General features: G+C 43.7%; 1 protein-coding gene across 1 annotated transcript; it reads right to left on the bottom strand.

The window, feature by feature from the left end:
* Window positions 1-577: 577 nt before the first annotated feature.
* Window positions 578-19,283, bottom strand: si:ch73-62b13.1 (Carbohydrate sulfotransferase 1-like). The gene is made up of 2 exons (XM_060923747.1): window positions 19,145-19,283; window positions 578-1,689 (listed from the first exon to the last, which is right to left on the bottom strand). Exons 1-2 carry the CDS (start codon window positions 19,281-19,283, stop codon window positions 578-580), a joined length of 1,251 nt encoding a protein of 416 aa, XP_060779730.1.
* Window positions 19,284-20,394: the final 1,111 nt, after the last annotated feature.

Below are 20,394 nucleotides of genomic sequence, written 5' to 3'. Positions count from 1 at the left end.
CATATGAATTACAGTCAATGCCTAAAACATTCTTCTGTCATGAGGCACAGGGGTAAAAGATTTCATGACGTACAGTACGTGACTCGTCCAAGGGCATTGAAGGGGTTAATCTGCACTTGCATCCATTCCCTCTACCATTTCATGACATTCCATGACAGTTTTACAACAGTGGTGTGTCAAATGTAAGAAGATCCCAAACTTTACCCTTCACTAAATATTTTCGAGAAACCTGCATAAAACAAGATTCATTGCATGTTTGTTTTTTGTTATTTTGAAGATTCTTCCCAAAATAACCATACGGTAAGTGTTAAGTTGACAGTATACTGTATATGTAGAAATTTGTGCATGTCCTTGTAGAAGAGACTTTATATAATTCAAAACACTGATCATTACAGAAAAAGCTGGAACATTAAAGGGTGATTTGTACATTCCTTGCTGAGTCCCTATATGTAACAGGAAAGCCTTCACCAATGTATTTAAATCATTTTTAAAAACTGATTATAAAGGCTGAATTACAATGCACTTTCAACATGATTTTTAGAAACGTGACTTTTACTTTCTCACTTTTCTTCACTAACTATTTAAAAGTCCTTGGTACCACTAAACTATTTTGTATGTTTCTCAGCTCAGCCTTGGACTGTACTGTTTTGTAGCCCAATAAATCCAAAGTAGTATTACATAGTGTTTGCACTGTCTTAACAATGTCAAAGCCCAGATGCAGTCTCCAGCTCTCTGCTGTGATTTTGGAGTCTCTGCTGGTGGAGTACTGTGACTTAGCGGAGGAAGTGTCATTGGTGTTTTGAGATAACCATGTAAGAACTTTATTGTCTATATCCAAATCCAGGAATTTGTAGATCTCCTTGGCTTTGGTTTCAGGATTAAATGCAAGATCCTCATAGCGCACTAATAGATACCGTCCCTGCAGCCAAGCTGGCTTCTTCAGACCAATATCCACAGAGGTCATCATGTCTTCGCATGTTCTCTTGATCTGTGTCAAGTCCACATTATGCGGTTGCTTGTCTGTGGCATTCCAGATCTTCCAGGCAATAAACTGATCAGTGAATGCACTTATGCGTGATGCCAAGATTGCTCTTGGGTCTCGCACCAGGTGAATAATCCTCAGGTCTAATCGTGGGTCTTCTGTTAGGAGGCGAAGGTCGCTGACCAGAGGGATCCGTACTGTCTTGATGGAGACATGGCTTCTGGAGTGACAAGCCATGGAAGCTGAGGTGAGGTTCAGGATTGGACACTTTTTGTGACACCAGCTCTCATCTGGCAACCTTTTCATAATCTCCTTCTTACCTAATTGGCAGATAGGTGGTGAGCAGAGAGCATGGCTGGAGCTCTGACGGAAGAAAGAGGCTGTCAAGTGATTTTGAGGCTCTGGCTGAATGTAGTTCTCCAGGTAATTAAGATCGCAGGTATATAGGTTGAAGAGGAGGTCCCTGTAGACCCCCTGCATAACTCTGGCCGAGGGCTTCCACAGACACTTTCTGTAGCTGCAGAAGGTCTGTTGGGCATGGTAAAGTGGCTCATACAAATAAAATATATCTGGGTTTTGGTTAAACAGCTGACCAGCGAAGGAGGAGCCACTGCGGGTTTGTGAAAAAAGAAGGATGTGCTTCCGAGCAGGAGCAGTGGTATGCTTCGTGGATACAGAGTTGTTGTCAGAGGATTTCAAGCTGTGATCTGGGAATAAATAGAGTAGAAAATTTGATTCTATGAGCTTATGGACCACACAGAGCTCAGCAACAATATACCTAGTTTGTCTATTTTTTTCTAATCAAGCACCTCACATCTACAACTTGAGAGTATGAAATATTTCATTAAGCAGTATCTCCAATGTATCTAAGCTCAACATCCTGCAAGACATTTATGGAGAGAAATGTGGCACAATGTTAAAAACTACATTGTGGTAAAAACATAAAGGGTCAGGCATTTGGCTGTGTTTGACTTTAAATCTTAATTGAATAACCTCTAAAATATAGCACAGAATCAGAGACACAAAGTAAATACAGCTGATGAGAAGTTAATGTGTGAGACTCTAAGATATATGGAAGTAGTCTGAGAGTAGACTACTACATATAATTTATAAGATAAATGTGAAACAATTACAGATATTTTGTATTGATTATAAAATACTACTATTGACCTTAAAAGCACTGAATGATCTTGCACCACAGTACCTGAGCGAACTTCTGGTCCTTTATGACCCGTCATGCCTACTTAGATCAAAAGGTGCAGGCTATCTGCTGGTACCTCGTGTAGTGAAGGCTACCTCAGGGGGCAGAGCCTTTTCTTACAAAGCCCCACAGTTATGGAACAGCCTTCCAAGCAGTGTTCAGGAATCAGACACAGTCTCAGCATTTAAGTCTAGGCTGAAAATGGGTTAATATGGGACGGCCTTGGGCTGAGGTGCCCTTGAGCGAGGCACCTAACTCCCAACTGCTCCCCGGGCACTGTTAGCATGGCTGCCCGCTGCTCTGGGTGTGTGTGTGCTCATTGCTCATGTGTGTGTGTGTTCACTGCTTCAGATGGGTTAAATGCAGAGAAGAAATTTCACAAGTGTGTGATGAATAAAGTTGTGCTTTCTTTCTTTCTTTCTTTCTTTCTTTCTTTCTTTCTTTCTTTCTTTCTTTCTTTTCTTTAAAACATCTGTTTAGTCAAGCCTTTTGTTAATGGTGTTTATTTATTTATTTTTTAATATACTCTTTATTAGTTTTTTCTTAGTAACACACATATGTGCCAATTGGGCACAAAAAAAAACAACAACAACATAACAAACAAACATAACATGACGAGGGGAGAATTGTGCATTATGCAAGGCAGCCGAGTCAAAATAAGCACATCATATATAAAAATATAAGGATGCTGCTCGATAATAGGGGAAAGAAAAATAAATAAATAAAATAAATCTTGATGGAGGGCTTGACCTTGTCTTTGCGGTCTATATGAAATCAGGTCTTACAGTTAACACATAGCTGAGCCATTTTGACCAGTTCTCTTCAAAAATATCAGTTTGGTTTCTTAGTTTAAATGTAATTCTCTCCATAACATATATATCGTAAATTACATCAATCCACTTGTTTATTGTTGGTTTGTCTTTCTTAAGCCATTTTCGGGTCAAAGCCTTTTTACACCCCACTAACAACACTCTCAGCAGGTATTTGTCCCGCTTTGCATATTCAAGTCCATCTAGATCACATAAGTACATGACTTTGAAGTTTAGATCCATTTTCCTTTTAAAAACTGTCTCCAGGATCCCAAGAATCTCTCTCCAGAATGGAGCCACAGAGGGGCAGCCCGAAAAAATGTGAAAATTATTTGCTAAAGTATTCCCACAGGACCTCCAGCAGGCAGTCTGATCGGAATAGTTGGACTTTTGTGCTGGAGAACGAAAGAATCGAGTCACGTTTTTCCAGCTGAATTCCCTCCAGGAGGGAGAGCTTGTCACTGACCACTGCTGTCTGCAGGCCCTGTCCCATTCCTCGTGAGACTGTGAGGCCTCCCTCTGCTTCCCATCTTTCCTTAATTTCTAGAGTATGATCTCCTCTAAGATTTTGAAAAGCTGAGTATAGTTTAGATATTATCTTTTGGAGGGTGGCATTATTGTAAGCCCTCTTAAAAATATTAAGAATTTCATCCCTCCCTGAAGTAAAGTCCAATTTCTTGTTCATAAAATCCCTGATTTGTAGATATCTAAAATGATCTTGGTTTTGAAGACCAAATTTTTCTTTTAGGTCCTGGAAACTCAAAACTTTATCCTGATCTAAGAGTGTGCAGTATGCTGTAAGTCCGTTTTCTGTCCAACTTTTGAACCTTGTGTCGTACCTGCTCGGTACAAAATCTGAGTCGTATGAAAACCACTTAAACATTTCAGTTCCTCTTCTCAGTTGATATTTTTTAGTTATTTCACCCCATTCTTTCAAAGAGCCAATTATCCACGGGTTGTTAGGGTCCGAGAGGTGACTAATTAATGAGGGATCTCCAACTAAATGATTAATTGGTAGTCCCTTTCCCATTGCCACTTCTATTTCTTTCCATTTTGATCTATAATTTGGAGTACACCATCCCACTAACGGGCAAATTTGAGCCGCTCTATAATAATTTCTCAAACAGGGGAGGGCTAGTCCACCTTTCTCCTTTGGTAATTGTAAAGTTTTATATTTTATTCTTGGCTTCTTCCCTGCCCATATAAATCTGGAAAGAATTTTGTCCCACTCTCGAAAATACAATTCTGATTTCTCTATTGGTATTGAATGGAATAGATATAAAAGTCTTGGTAGAATGTTAATTTTAACAGAATCTATACGAGAACTGATATTCAAATAAGGAATTATATTCCATCTATTGATATCCGCTATAATTTCTTTTTTAAGGGGGCTATAATTAATTTCTTCTAGTTTTGATATGTCTAAAGGTAGGAGAATTCCCAAATATTTTATAAAACTTTTGTCCCAGTCTAGATGGTACCTGAAGCGGAGATATTGAGGGGGATCAAAATGAAAACTAAGGACCTGAGTTTTTTTCTTATTTAATTTATAACCTGAGTATGACCCATATTCATCTAAAACAGACATCAACTCTGGCAGAGACTCTGTTGGGTTTGAAAGGCTAACGAGTACGTCATCCGCGAACAGGGCCAGCTTTTGTTCGCCTGCTGACATGTTTATACCTGTGATTTTTTTTGTTTTGTCTAATCCACTGTGCCAAAGGGTCGATAAAAATCGCAAATAAGATTGGACTTAGGGGACAGCCCTGTCTTGTTGATCTCTCCAGCATGAATGAGTCTGTGAGCTCTCCGTTGATTTTTAGTTTAGCTGATGGTTTATCATAGAGGGCTTTTAATGTATTAATAGTTACTTGATTGAAACCAAATTTCTCCATAACCTTGAATAAAAATTTCCATCTGACCGAGTCGAAAGCCTTTTCGGCATCTAAACTAACCAACATGGCCTGTATTTTATTTTGATTTATATGTCTGATAATTTGTAGGGATTTTCTAATATTGTCATGTGTCTGATGAGTTAAGACAAAGCCTGTTTGATCCATGTTGATTATTCGGGGTAGAATTTTCTCAAGTCTCTTTGTGATGATTGAAGTAAATAATTTGTAATCCACATTAAGTACACTAATTGGTCTATAGTTTCCGCAGTCTAATTTGTCCTTGCTTCCTTTAGGTATAACTGATATAATTGCTTCTTTCCATGATGTCGGGGTTTCCCCTTTTGTCAGGACCCAGTTAAAGGTTTTTAGTAAAATAGGTGTCAGAACCTCCTTCAGTTTCTTATACCACTCTGCGCTGAATCCATCCGCGCCTGGGGATTTATTAGCTTTGAGTCTTGAGATAGCTGAATAGATTTCTTCTTTTGAAATTTGAGAAGCTAACAATTTATTTTCTTCCTCCGTGAGTTCAGGTAGATTTAAGGATTTGAGTAGTGATTTCATTTTCTGGTCGGTATTGACTTGAGGTTGCGAATATAGTTTTTCATAGTATGCTTTAAAACAGTTTTTAATTTCCTGTACTTGGTAATAAATGGTATTAGTTTTCGGGTCCCTTATCTTGTATATTGCATTATCTGTCTGTTGTTTTCTCAGTTTATATGCCAATAATTTTGAATATTTACTGCCCCCTTCGTAATATTTTTGTTTTGTGTATATAAATTTCTTTTGGATCTCTTGAGAATATAACTCTTCAATCTGGTTTCTTTTCTTTTTCATTTCTATTTTAACCTTTGGATCTGGTGATTCTTTATGTTCAGATTCTAAGTTTTTGAGTTCAGTCTGGAGAGTCTTAATTTTAGTTTCTCTTTGTTTCTTAAGAAAAGATGACACTGAAATCACCCTCCCCCTCATTACTGCCTTGCAGGCATCCCAAAGTATGGGTGGAGAAACCTCTCCATTATCATTGAACTCCAAATATTCTTTAATTTCTTTCGCAAACTGTTCTGTCCTGCTGTTGTTGAGTACACTAGGATTTAGTTTCCAGTGTGTAAGCTTCCTCCTACAGGTCATTTTTAGGGACAGATATAGTGGGCAGTGGTCTGAAAGGTCCATTGCTCCAATATGACAGTCTTGTACTTTGCTACTGTCTGTTCCAAATATTAGAAAGTAATCAATCCTGGAATATGTATGGTGCGGGGCTGAATAAAAGGTATAGTCTTTGACTGATGGATTTAGGTGTCTCCAGATATCAATTAGTCCTATTTCTGATAATAGTAAATTAATTTTCTTTGTTATTTTTTGGGGACGAGATATTCTTATCCCAGTTGAATCGAGGTTTGGGTTAAGCACAGTGTTAAAATCACCTGCACATATTAAAACCCCCTGTGCTTCAATTGCAATCCTTTCAATTACTTGGGTATAGAAATTTGGTTCTGAACCAGGAGGGATATACACGTTGTATAGAGTAAACAAAGTTCCATCAACTTTGCCACGAATCATTATGAATCTACCTTCCTTATCTTTGATAGAGGATAAATGTTCATATGTCACCCTTCCTGAGATTAGTATCACTACTCCCCTAGTATGCTTAGATCTATTTGAGGAGGAGAAGACATATTTAAACCCCTGTCTTTTGAGTTTTTCATGTTCTGCTTCCATTAGGTGGGTTTCCTGTAAAAAAGCAATATCTATATTTTCTCTTTTTAGTTTAAGAAGGACTTTGCTCTGCTTGACTGGGCTACGAAGCCCATTCACATTTAGAGAGACTACTTTCATTATCTGATCCCTGTGCATACCCACTTGCATCTAGATTCGTATGATACCATAACCTCCACAAAAAAGATTTTCCTTGTAGAAATAATGAAATAATTAAATAAGAATCCTCCCCTGTTTTAAACATAGAACAAGAACAAGCATTCACACTCATTATAACAAAGATATTAAATGCAAGAACTTCCTGTAGCTGAGGAACAGTTGTCCCTCTAGGGTCCCTGTTGGTGGGTGGAGGGAAAAACCCCTCCTGGATGGTTGGGGCCCTCCTTAGTGGTGTGGTGGCTGACCAGCTGGTGTGCTCCATGTCCACTAACAAGTCCAACATTACTTTTCCGCTCAGTCGATGATTTATAGTAATTTCAACCGATAGTATTTTAAAGTAAAGAGAGGGAGCAAAAAGAACAATTCACCTCCCTTATTTTCCAGTCCTCACACATACTGATCTGCACATGTTTTAGTGCTTTCAACAATGGGATTATCTTCTAAACTCCTGGAGCTTTTCTTTCACTCGTGACTCCATTTGTTTTCCTCCGTCGGCCGCTTGTTGCCATGGGAACGCCTTCAGTATCCTCTCCTCTAAGTTGGAGGACGGGTCCTCTCTGACAGCGGGCACCTCCATCCCCCGTACCTGTAGCTCCCGTGTAGCTTGATGTGCGTCCTCGTAGGTCCGGGCCGGTGCTCCAGTGGATCCGGATCCTCGTGAAAGGAGTTTGGAAACGAATACCCTTTTCTTTCAGCGCTTTTTTAATTCCCCCGTAGGCTCTGCGTTTTTCCATGACTTCATGTGCATAATCATGGTCAAAGAAAATCGGTTTGTTGTTAAGATTAATTTTCTTTTTCCAGGCCAATGTCAGTACCGTTTCCTTGACATCATACTGCTGAAAGTTTATCACAATGGACCGAGGTGTAGCGTTGGGTCCTGGCTTGCGGGTCAAAGCTCTATGAGCCCGCTGAATCTGCAGAGACATACCGTCGGGGACAGTCAGCTCTGTGGTCAGCAGGTTTTCCATAAACTTTATCATCGAGTCGCCCTCCGCGCCCTCCGGTACACCGTAAACTCGGATGTTGTTTCTTCTGGACCTACTTTCCAAATCGCACACTTTTTCCCGTAGCCTGGACTGCTCTCTCAGCAGGCTCAGCAGAGCGTCTTTCGTTGCAGCGCCGCTTGTTTCTACATCCGAAATGCGCTTCTCTGCCTTGGTGATCGCCTGCTCGTGTTCCTGGAGCCTGGTCCCGACTTCAGTTAGCTTCTTGTTTAGCTCGTGTTTTAGCGTTGTTAGCTCGTCCTTGAAGTCCTTCTTTAAGTCTCCCTTGAGTTCGGAGATGGCTAAGTGGACGTCATTTTTGAAGTCACGGATATTGTTCGAGATAGTTGACAGTTCCCGAAACAGCTTGTCCGTAGATTCACCTCCATCTTTGCTAGCTAGCAGATCGACATTTTCTTCGTCAGTCGGCTCCATTTGTTTTTTGTCGGGTTTTAATTGTTGAATTACCTTCCCTCTCCGGGTCGTATCGTCTCTTTTTTGTTTCCCCCCACTCATGTCTTGTCCTTCAGAGTTTACACGTTAAAGTTTTCGAGTTTGAGGGTATTTTTGATATCGACTGAACGGAGCAATTTATTACGTGTCTATCCCCCGAGCCGCCATTTTGAATCAACTCGTTAATGGTGTTTATGAGGTAAAGGTGAAGATCTGGCGGGCCCTCAGGCATAGAGTGTTTTGGTAAACTGGGATGTATGGATGCTGTCAGTCCCTCACTTGCTTGCTCACTTGAGTTTGCTGACAGTGTAGTGGCTGCCTGCTTTATGTCCCAGGGCTCCCTCATGCCTGTGTTACCTTCTGGCTCTCTCCTTTTAGTTATGCTTTCATAGTTAGTTTTGCCGGAGTCCCTGCTTGTACTCAGCGCAAAATGTATACTGTACCTACTTATTCAGGTGACATTGGGCATACCTAACAACCTGTGGGCCCCCCCCCCCCCCCAAATAAATAAATAAATCTGTCCCTCTGAGTTACATGTCAATCCTGGGCTCGAGATGCTGAGCTCTTCTGCTCCTCGGACCTGCCTGATCCATCCTGATGCCCTATGTCTGGTTGGAGTCTCATCACATCGCTCCTGTGGAGGACGGCCCCATATGGACAGTTGAAAGTCACAGTTGGAAAACGCTCTGGACACTTACAGTAATGCTTTTGTGGCTGAGGACTACAGTTGGCTTGCTAACTTTGGGACTGTGGTTGTCATGAACAGTTTTGCACTCAAGTTTCCATTAATGAAGAGTTATAACATCAACAAAACTGACTTCATGTTAAAACTGTTAATGTTATAGTCATGTTGTCTATTGTTGTCCCGGTGAGGATGGGTTCCCTTTGGGTCTGGTTGCTCTCGAGGTTTCTTCCTCGTGTCATCTGGGGGAGTTTTTCCTTGCCACCGTCACCATGGGCTTGCTCATTGGGGATAGAGTAGGGATAAAATTGGCTCATGTCTTGGGTCATTCAGATTCTGTAAAGCTGCTTTGGGACAATATCTATTGTTAAAAGCGCTATACAAACAGACTTGACTTGACTTGAGATATTACATCTTTGTGGCACAGCCAGTACTTTAGCACCTGAACAGGGTCCCCAGGTTTAATTCGAAGCTCAGGGGTTAAAGTATTTCGCTACTGATTAGAAGCAGTGGCGAACCATTACTATTAGAGCTGGGACTTCAGCTCAGCCAAAACTTAGCCAGACACGCCAAAAAAGCAACAGGGCAAAGGATTTTGCAAGAGATTAATGGCAGGCTGCCAGGTAGCTCCATTTTGTGTAGTTGTCAATGTTAATTTTAAAAGTAACTAAGTAAATTACACAGGGAAATTAATACTTAAGTCTGAGTGAAACATACTGTGGTGAGTGTGCATGGAAGAAGAGTCTGGAGACAGAAATCTTAGTTTCTCAGTCATTAGCCTGTGCTACTTGCTCTCGATAGCACTGGCTTGACCACTCTTAGCATTCGCTTACACTACTGACACACATGTCAACCCCTACGGATTTCCCGTATTCCCTACGGATTTTGGCATTTTAAAAATGGTACAGGCGTAGTGGTATTCAACTACGGATTTTTCTACATTTTCACCTTAAAATTATTTTGATTTATTACCATCAAAAAAAATCATCATGAAATACGAAAATGCATGGGAGCCACCATTTTCTACATTTAGAATTACTCAACCAGTACTTCCGCTAGTACCAACAAGCCATTCCGAATGTCTGAGCATGCGCAATTGTGATTTTCCTGCACACCGAGCGGGAAATAACAGCACATGTAGCGTAACAATAGACAGGTCAAGAGGTCAAGATGTCGGCACCACTGAAGAAAAAACTCAAAACATCTAAAACTGGAGGTCGCTTTCTTCCTGAATGGACAGAAACATTCAATGGAATAATTATCGCTTCCAAAATGGGTGCCGAGTATGTCAACTGCACAATTTGTTGTAGAGACGTGAAAGCGTTTGCCTCTGGAATTAACGACGTGAGGGAACACATGAAATATCCAACACTGACTGCAGAAAGAACATGAATGCAGATACTCTAACTGCACTCCTGCAGACCAAGATGAACAGTGACTTATGCTGCAAATTAGAGATAACCCATGAACATGTAAAGTTGGGTAGAAGTGCAACATGTTCATACAATCAGGAACATTGCTGAACAATGTACCAAGTGAACCCCAAATTATTGGATTATGTGAGAAGAGACACTAAATTTTGTTGAACTGATATAGGGTTAAGAAAACACTGACTGTTGTTTAATTGAGTGTTAACAGTACATATGGATGTACAGAAATAAACCAGTGCATATATTAGGTAAGATCTGATACATTTTTATTATGCATGAAATATTACTATGGATTTGGGATGGAAATTATGGATTTCTTTACCAGGGAGTACAGGTGAGAGTCGTGAGGGGTTGACATGTATGTACTCATGAATGCTACTCCGGCTGTAAGGTGACTTTGCTGTGCTGATGGGGCTGACTTGTGGTTAAGCTTGCATTTGTCATGCTCCGCCCCGGACTTCCACTCCAGAGATTTATTATCTCCCAGTTCAGTGCTAATCCGGATCTGGGACGGGACTTTCATCTTGCCGGCATTCAATGCCTGGTGTGCTCTGCTGTGTATAAATAGGCCGTTCTCAGAAGGGGGCTTTGTTAGCTGTTTCTGTGTCTTTAATGCTTTTTTTTCTCTCCCTCTTTAGCGGTTTGTTTATTGTTCATGGTTTTTGGACTAGTTTTTTTTTTTTTATCGTTCTTGGTTTTTTGCACTAGTGTTTTTCTTGTCCTTGCCTGCCTTGTTTTTGTCAAGTTTTGTCTCCTTTTTTACCTGGGCCCTGTACTACGAACGGAGGTCAACCTACCCAGAAGTAACCCAGGGTTTCCCCGCTAAACCGGGGTTGACAAAACCTGGTTATCTTGTTTGGGGTTAAACGGTACTACGACGCCAGTTATGAAGTTGATTTGTTGAACCTCGTCTCGTCTCGTCTCGTCTCGTCTTCTTCCGCTTATCCAGGACCGGGTCGCGGAGGCAGCAGTCTAAGCATGGAAGCCCAAACTTCCCTTTCCCCAGACACCTCGGCCAGCTCCTCGGGAAGAACACCGAGGCGTTCCCAGGCCAGCCGAGAGACATAGTCCCTCCAGCGTGTCCTGGGTCTTCCCCGGGGCCTCCTCCCGGGGGGACATGCCTGGAACACCTCCCCAGGGAGGCGTCCAGGAGGCATCCGAAAAAGATGCCCGAGCCACCTCAGCTGGTTCCTCTCGATGTGGAGGAGCAGCGGCTCTACTCCGAGCTCCTCCCGAGTGACTGTGCTTCTCACCCTATCTCTAAGGGAGCGCCCAGCCACCCTGCGAAGGAAACTCATTTCAGCCGCTTGTATCCGCGATCTTGTTCTTTCTGTCATTACCCAAAGCTCATGACCATAGGTGAGAGTCGGAACGTAGATCGACCGGTAAATTGAGAGCTTCGCCTTTTGGCTCAGCTCCTTCTTCACCACGACGGACCGGTAAAGCGACCGCATCACTGCGGAGGCTGCACCGATCCGCCTGTCGATCTCACGCTCCATCCTTCCCTCACTCGTGAACAAGATCCCGAGATACTTAAACTCCTCCACTTGAGGCAGGACTTCTCCACCAACCTGGAGAGGGCAAGCCACCCTTTTCCGGTCGAGAACCATGGCCTCGGACTTGGAGGTGCTGATTCTCATCCCAGCCGCTTCACACTCGACTGCAAACCGCCCCAGTGCATGCTGAAGGTCCTGGTTTGAAGAAGCCAACAGGACAACATCATCCGCAAAAAGCAGAGATGAAATCCTGTGGTTCCCAAACAGGATTCCTTCCGGCCCCTGGCTGCGCCTAGAAATTCTGTCCATAAAAATTATGAACAGAACCGGTGACAAAGGGCAGCCCTGACGGAGTCCAACATGCACTGGGAACAGGTCTGACTTACTGCCGGCAATGCGAACCAGACTCCTGCTCCGTTCGTACAGGGACCGGACAGCCCTTAGCAAAGAGCCCCGAACCCCATACTCCCGAAGCACCCCCCACAGAATACCACGGGGGACACGGTCGAATGCCTTCTCCAGATCCACAAAGCACATGTGGACTGGTTGGGCAAACTCCCATGAACCCTCGAGCACCCTATGAAGGGTATAGAGCTGGTCCAGTGTTCCGCGACCAGGACGAAAACCGCATTGTTCCTCCTGGATCCGAGGTTCGACTATCGGTCGAATTCTCCTCTCCAGTACCCTGGAGTAAACTTTCCCTGGGAGGCTGAGAAGTGTGATTCCCCTATAATTGGAGCACACTCTCCGGTCCCCTTTCTTAAAAAGAGGGACCACCACCCCAGTCTGCCACTCCAGAGGCACTGTCCCCGACCGCCACGCGATGTTGCAGAGGCGTGTCAACCAAGACAGCCCCACAACATCCAGAGACTTGAGATACTCAGGGCGGATCTCATCCACCCCCGGTGCCTTGCCACCGAGGAGCTTGCAAACCACCTCAGTGACTTCGGCTTGGGTAATGGACGAGTCCACCTCTGAGTCATCAGCCTCAGTCTCCTCAGTGGAAGACATGACGGTGGGATTGAGGAGATCCTCAAAGTATTCCTTCCACCGCCCGACAATGTCCCCAGTCGAGGTCAACAGCTCCCCACCCGCACTGTAAACAGTGTTGGCAGAGTACTGCTTCCCCCTCCTGAGGCGCCGGACGGTTTGCCAGAATTTCTTCGAGGCCGACCGATAGTCCTTCTCCATGGCCTCCCCGAACTCCTCCCAGTTCCGAGTTTTTGCCTCCGCAACTGCCCGAGCTGCAGCACGCCTGGCCTGCCGATACCCGTCGGCTGCCTCAGGAGTCCCGGAGGTCAACATGGCCCGATAGGACTCCTTCTTCAGCTTGACGGCATCCCTTACTTCCGGTGTCCACCACCGGGTTCGGGGATTGCCGCCACGACAGGCACCGGAGACCTTGCGGCCACAGCTCCGAACAGCTGCGTCCACAATGGAGGTAGAGAACATGGTCCACTCAGACTCAATGTCCCCCGCCTCCCTCGGAAGCTGGGAAAAGCTCTCCCGGAGGTGGGAGTTAAAGACCTCCCCAACAGAGTGCTCGGCCAGACGTTCCCAGCAGACCCTCACCATACGTTTGGGCCTGCCAGGTCTGTCCAGCTTCCTCCTCCGCCAGCGGATCCAACTCACCACCAGGTGGTGATCAGTTGACAACTCAGCCCCTCTCTTCACCCGAGTGTCCAAGACATAGGGTCGGAGATCAGATGACACGACTACAAAGTCGATCATCGACCTCCGACCTAAGGTGTCCTGGTGCCACGTGCACTTATGGACACCCCTATGCTCGAACATGGTGTTCGTTATGGACAAACTGTGACTAGCACAGAAGTCCAATAACAAAACACCACTCGGGTTCAGATCGGGGAGGCCGTTCCTCCCAACCACGCCCCTCCAGGTGTCACTGTCATCGCCCACGTGAGCATTGAAGTCCCCCAGTAGCACAATGGAGTCCCCAGTCTGAGCACCCCTCAGTACCTCTCCCAGGGACTCCAAGAAGGCCGGATACTCTATACTGCTATTTGGCCCGTAGGCACAAACAACAGCAAGAGCCCTCTCCCCAATCCGAAGGCGCAGAGAGGCGACCCTCTCGTTCACTGGGGTAAACTCCAACACATGGCGGCTGAGCTGGGGAGCTATAAGGAAGCCCACACCAGCCCGCCGCCGCTCACCATGGGCGACTCCAGAGAAGTGGAAAGTCCAGCCCCTCTCGAGGAGCTGGGTTCCAGAGCCCAAGCTGTGCGTGGAGGTGAGCCCGACTATCTCTAGCCGGTACCTCTCAACCTCCCGCACAAGCTCAGGCTCCTTCCCCCCCAGCGAAGTGACATTCCATGTCCCAACAGCCAGCCGCTGTGTCCGGGGGTCAGGTCGTCGAGGCCCCTGCCTTCGACTGCCACCCAATCCACACTGCACCAAACCCCTACTGCTACCTCTGTGGGTGGTGAACCCACAGGAGGTCGGGCCCACGTCGCCTCTTCGGGCTGAGCCCGGCCGGGCCCCATGGGCAAAGGCCCGACCACCAAGCGCTCGCATACGAGCCCCAACCCCGGGCCTGGCTCCAGGGTGGGGCCCCGGCTGCGTCCTACCGGGCGACGTCACGGTCCTGGATTTTTTCTCCATAGGGGTTTTTTGGTGAACTGCTCTTGGTCTGGCCTGTCACCTAGGACCTGTCTGCCTTGGGAAACCCTAACAGGGGCATAATGCCCCCGACAACATAGCTCCTAGGATCATTCAAGCACACAAACCCCTCCACCACAATAAGGTGGCAGTTCTAGGAGGGGTTTGTTGAACCTGGTTTAACCTAATCAGGGTTAATGCGCGTTCACGTTAAAGGGGAGGTTATCAGCGCAAATCCCCACTGTTCACAATGGCACGGTCGCCGTACTTCACGGAGGAAGAATGCGCTGTCATCATGCAAAGCTACGAGGAGTTCAAAACAACATTAAGAGCAAAATCTAACACAGCGGCTGCCAGTAAGGAGCGGCAAGCATGTTGGCAACGAATTGCCGATCGGGTAAATGCGCAAGTACATTCTCCCTTCTACATGTTCCAGAACAGAAGTATAGGATGACAGAAAGCTTCATGATCAATCACAAGTCACAGAAAATGGTCCTTCGACGTGGCCCCAGTCATATATAGCTTGTTTAATGTCCGAAAAATCCTGAATAAAATTTGGTATGGTAAATTCATGGAGTAGCCTACTTAAGCTGATATGTGCACAGAGTCACATGAATTAGGATGACTGACTGTTCAGTCCCTTTGACTAAGTTGGTGTATGTCCTCTGAACATTTCAGAGGCAACAGCAGTGCCAAACGCACCTGGCAACAGGTGAAAATGAAATATAAAAACATCATTCATAATGGTGTGTGTGCGCGTGCAAGCAAGCATTCATTTGCCTTTTATTTATTCAAGTTTTATCTGTTTGCCTAATAGTTCAAATTGTTTTGTATATAGTTTGTGTGACATATTAATGATAATATTGTGGGAAAACTACTTTGCACGGACGTTCATTTAATTTATTCTATCGTCATTTTGTTTGTTCTATTTTTGTGTATTTTATTTATTTATGTTTGTCTAGTTGTATCTATTTTTCTAATATATTTTTTGCATTAATAGTTTTTTTCCTATTAAAATCTTGTTCTTGTTATAACTTTTATCTATTTATCTGACTGTTTAGTTGTATCTATTTTTGTTACAATTTCAATATTTTTAATATAGAAAGTTTTTTTATATTAAAATGTTCTTGTGTGATAACTAGTTCGTGTTATATTTATTGTAGTTGTATCTATTTTGTATCTCAGACTTAAATATTTTTGTAAAACAAGTGTTTTTCTATAAAATATTCTTGCATTCTTGATAACTGTTCTTGAGTTTTGTTTTTTTTTTTTTTTACAGAAAAGCCGTTCTGCATGGACATTCAATGAAGCCCTCATTGTTTTTTAATGGTTATTTATGAGCATTTAGGGGTTACAATAATGTAAGTCTAGGTTGCTTTATATAAAAGGTATGTCCAGAAATATTGATGTCACTGTCTAAGCAGAAGGATCTGGCTTCTTTAGACGCTGTCTTCTTAAAACTGAATAAATATTTAAAAAGAGCCAAATGAGCAAGTCTTTTGAACGGCTCTTTTCAAAGAACGGATCACAAAGATGCGGATCCCATCAAAGAGCCATAAATCCCATCTCTAATCTGCGCTCCGATATCGCACGGGTCATCCAGGTACGCTGGCATTGTCTCTAGAGGAAATGTCGGTGGAGAGGCGGTGTTTAAAAAGGGTGTGGTTAATCGGAAACCTCGGGTTAACCAAGAACATGACCTGAGACGAGCAGGTTTGAGATGCAGCGTAAATTGCCATGGCAGCATACCTCGGTTTGAACATAGCCAACTTTCGTAGTATGGGTTAATTGGGAAGTTACGCTGCACGTGATCAAGTTACTCTCAAAGTTACCCTGGTAAGCCAGAAAACCCGCTTCATAGTACAGGGCCCTGGACTATTTTTGCTATTTGTTTTTTCATCCTGATTGGTTACCTTTTTGCCACGCCCTTTCCTTGGATTAAACCCACCTTATTTACTGGATTACTGTCTGTGTCGAGTTCTGCTTCTGGATCCTAATTTCATCACATCTCCAGCTCTCATAAAAGTGTTGGCCTTCGAGAAGCCCTAGGGCGATAAATTTTTGGTCCTGCCCACTATAAATCAAAATCTGATTGGTTAATTCATCCATCACTTCCAACATAAACATACACTGCTATGGCCTTCTGTCTCGGCAATGAAGTACAAACCAATGAGTGAGCCAGCTCTAAACTCTCTTCTCAGCTTAGAGATAACAAAAAAATCTAATTGTTCAAAATGCAGTAGCAAGAGTCCTTACTAGAACTAGAAAATATGACCACATCACCCTTGTCTTACCCACACTACATTGGCTCCCAATCAAATTTTGCATTGTTTATAAAATACTACTATTGACCTTTAAAACACTGAATGGTCTCGCACCACAGTACCTGAGCGAACTTCTGGTCCTTTATGACCCACCACGCTTACTTAGATCAAAAGGTGCAGGCTATCTGCTGGTACCTCGTATAGTGAAGGCTACCTCAGGGGGCAGAGCCTTTTCTTACAAAGCCACACAGTTATGGAACAGCCTTCCAAGTAGTGTTCGGGAATCAGACACAGTCTCAGTGTTTAAGTCTAGGCTGAAAACATATCTGTTTAGTCAAGCCTTTTGTTAATAGTGTTTATAAGGGAAAGGAGTAGATCTGGAGGGTCCTCAGACATGGAGTGTTTTGGTAAACTGGGATGTATGGATGCTGTCAGTCCCCCACTCGCTTGCTCACTCGAGTTTGATGGTGTAGTGACTGCTGCTTATGTCCTGGAGCTCCCTTATGCCTGTGTTACTTTCTGGCTCTCCCTTTTTAGTTATGCTGTCAGTTAGTTTTGCCAGAGTCCCTGCTTGCACTCAACGCAAAATGTATACTGTGTTACTCATCAGGTGACGTTGGGCATACCTAACCACCTGTTTTCTCTCTCTTTCTCTCCCCCCTCCCCCCTGTCTGTCCCTCTGAGTTACATGTCAATCCTGAGCTCGAGATGCTGACCTACTCTGCTCCTCAGACCTGCCTGATCCATCCTGATGCCCTACGTCTGGTTGGAGTCTCATCACATCGCTCCTGTGGAGGACGGCCCATATGGACAGTTGAAAGTCACACTTGGAAGATGCTCTAGACACTTACAGTAATGCTTTTATGGCTGAGGACTACAGTTGACTTGCTAACTTTAGGACTGCAGTTGTCAGTTTTGCACTCAAGTTTCCATCAATGAAGAGTTATAACATCAACGAAACAGACTTCATGTTAAAACTGTTAAAAATGTTATAATCACGTTGTCTGTTATCACCCAAATGAGGATGGGTTCCCTTTTGAGTCTGGTTCCTCTCAAGGTTTCTTCCTCATGTCGTCTGAGGGAGTTTTTCCTTGCCACCGTCGCCACAGGTTTGCTCATTGGGGATAGATTAGGGATAAAATTAGCTCATATTTAAAGTCATTTAAATTCTGTAAAGCTGCTTTGCGACAATGTCTATTGTTAAAAGTGCTATAAAAATAAACTTGACTTAATTGGATAACTCTGTTTTCAGTATAGTAACCCTTTCATTTCTGAAGCAAATTTGATAGAAAATGAGGCTAAATTAGAAGAGAATAATTATAATTAAATTATGAAATAAATTAAATAATGAAATAAATTAAATATAACATTTGAAATGCTGATATGTTTGGGCCTTCTTTGAAGGCCTAGAAGGACCTGATGGTTCCCCTCTGATTAGAAGACAGAGATGCAGCAATCAGGTTCTGGGTTCAAACCTGCCAGTCAAACAAGTCCTTTCTGTGTGGAGTTTGCTTATCCTCCCTGTGCTTGCATGGGTTTCCTCCATCATCATGGCATGCTCCCTCAGGCATCTTTGCCTTTCAGTAGTTAATGTCAGATTGGGTCACCACTCCTACCCATCCCCTGCACTGGCTTATGCAACCCCAGAGGAAACCCACACAGACACAACATGCAAACTCCACACAGAAAGACCCCTGTCAGCCACAAGGTTTGAACCCAGAACCTTCTTGCTGTGAGGCAACAGTGCTAACCACTGCACCACCATAACCCCAACAATGGGTTTCCATGAGGTGCTCTGGTTTCCTTCTGCAGTCCAAAGATATGCATAATAAGGCAGTTGGTTACTCTAAAGTGCCAACAGAGTGAGAGAGAGAGTGAATGGCTGTCTGTCTCTCTGTATTAGTCCCATGACAGATTGGCAACCTGTTCAGAGTGTACCCTGCCTCTCACCCAAGACCCACAATCAATAGGCAGCATAGAAAATGAATGAACAAAAGTTCAAAACCCAGCATGGCCAAGCTGCCATTAAGTTCTTGAGCAAGACCATGAACCCCTTGACACTTCAGTTGTATACTTGTAAGTCACCAAATGATGTAAATGTTTATTTCACATGAGTTCAGATGTCTGTGTGGGTTTTTCCCAACATCTCAAAAATGTGGAGTGAATGTATGTGTGCATGGACTGGCATGCCCTGTGACAGACACCATCCATGGTGTATTACTCCCTTGTGGCCTTGTTTCTTGGGATAAGCTCTGGATCTACTGCAACCCTGACCAGGACAAAGTTGTGACTGAAGATGGATGGACAGATGAATGAATGAGCCACTGACTGCACTTTTATGAACCGTGAGCAGGCATGCAAACCCCCAGCAGCAGTGATCTTTGATGCATGAATCTATTCCCATCATAACCTGCATGCCAATTATCCCTAAAACTATGCCACTGAAGGTGCTGTGTCTCACCATTCTCAGGACATGTCTCACATTGCCTGGAGTTCTGGCAGGGTCTTAGGAAGAAATCCTGATGGAAGCGGGTGGCTATGTAGTGGACCCCCAGACAAATGCATACCAGCAACAGTACTAATCTCCAAAAGGACATCATCGTGGTCCACTGCCCTTCTCTTCTCCAGTCTGCCAGAGAGAGAACACAGACACATAAGATACTTTCTTACTGCAATGTCAACTTTGGCTAACCTTTACAGCCTCCTGTTTCTGCTCACTCATAAACCATTTAAAAATATTATATTAATCTACAACTGTGCACTATATTAAGTTCATCTTCAGTAAATCTGCACTGGCTTCTGCTGTTTTTAAAAAATATATATTTAATGTTTTTTTTTTTTTAATAACAGACAAATGTGATGAAATGTTGACATTCAAGGCACCAACCAAAGATCTGGAACGTGGAAGGTGTACCCTCATCCTTCTTTTCACTTCATGTTTTGGCTCTTTGAGACAATCTTGCTGCTGTTAATATTGCATTGGAAAGACAATAAACTTCTATAAAAGATGCACATCATATACATGGTATGGTACATATGATATTGGGTTTATTCTTAACAAATAATAACATAAAAGTAATGCTAGAACCCTACAATTGTCTAAAATAAAAAGCATGCCTTCCTTAATAGTGGTGCCCTAAAAGTATATTAGTGAAGCCCTTTCTCTTAAAAGCCTTTTCTGTTATTAAAACATTATTGTAGGGATCTACAAAGAACTTTTGAGAGTTTCCCCCAAAGAGATAACTGAAGAAACTTTCAGGGTACTAGATTTTCAGGGACATAGATGACAATTTATGCAAGAAGTATGCAGTTAACTTCGTACAGTCAAAGTCGTAATCATAGGCGTTCTTAAAAATCTCATCTCATTATCTGTAGCCGCTTTATCCTTCTACAGGGTCGCAGGCAAGCTGGAGCCTATCCCAGCTGACTACGGGCGAAAGGCAGGGTACACCCTGGACAAGTCGCCAGGTCATCACAGGGCTGACACATAGACACAGACAACCATTCACACTCACACCTACGGTCAATTTAGAGTCACCAGTTAACCTAACCTGCATGTCTTTGGACTGTGGGGGAAACTGGAGCACCCGGAGGAAACCCACGCGGACACGGGGAGAGCATGCAAACTGCGCACAGAAAGGCCCTCGCCGGCCACGGGGCTCAAACCCAGGACCTTCTTGCTGTGAGGCGACAGTGCTAACCACTACACCA

Source organism: Neoarius graeffei, chromosome 6, assembly GCF_027579695.1.
Source record: "Neoarius graeffei isolate fNeoGra1 chromosome 6, fNeoGra1.pri, whole genome shotgun sequence".
Classification (NCBI taxonomy): domain Eukaryota; kingdom Metazoa; phylum Chordata; class Actinopteri; order Siluriformes; family Ariidae; genus Neoarius; species Neoarius graeffei.
This window is presented reverse-complemented; position numbering and strand designations above follow the sequence as displayed.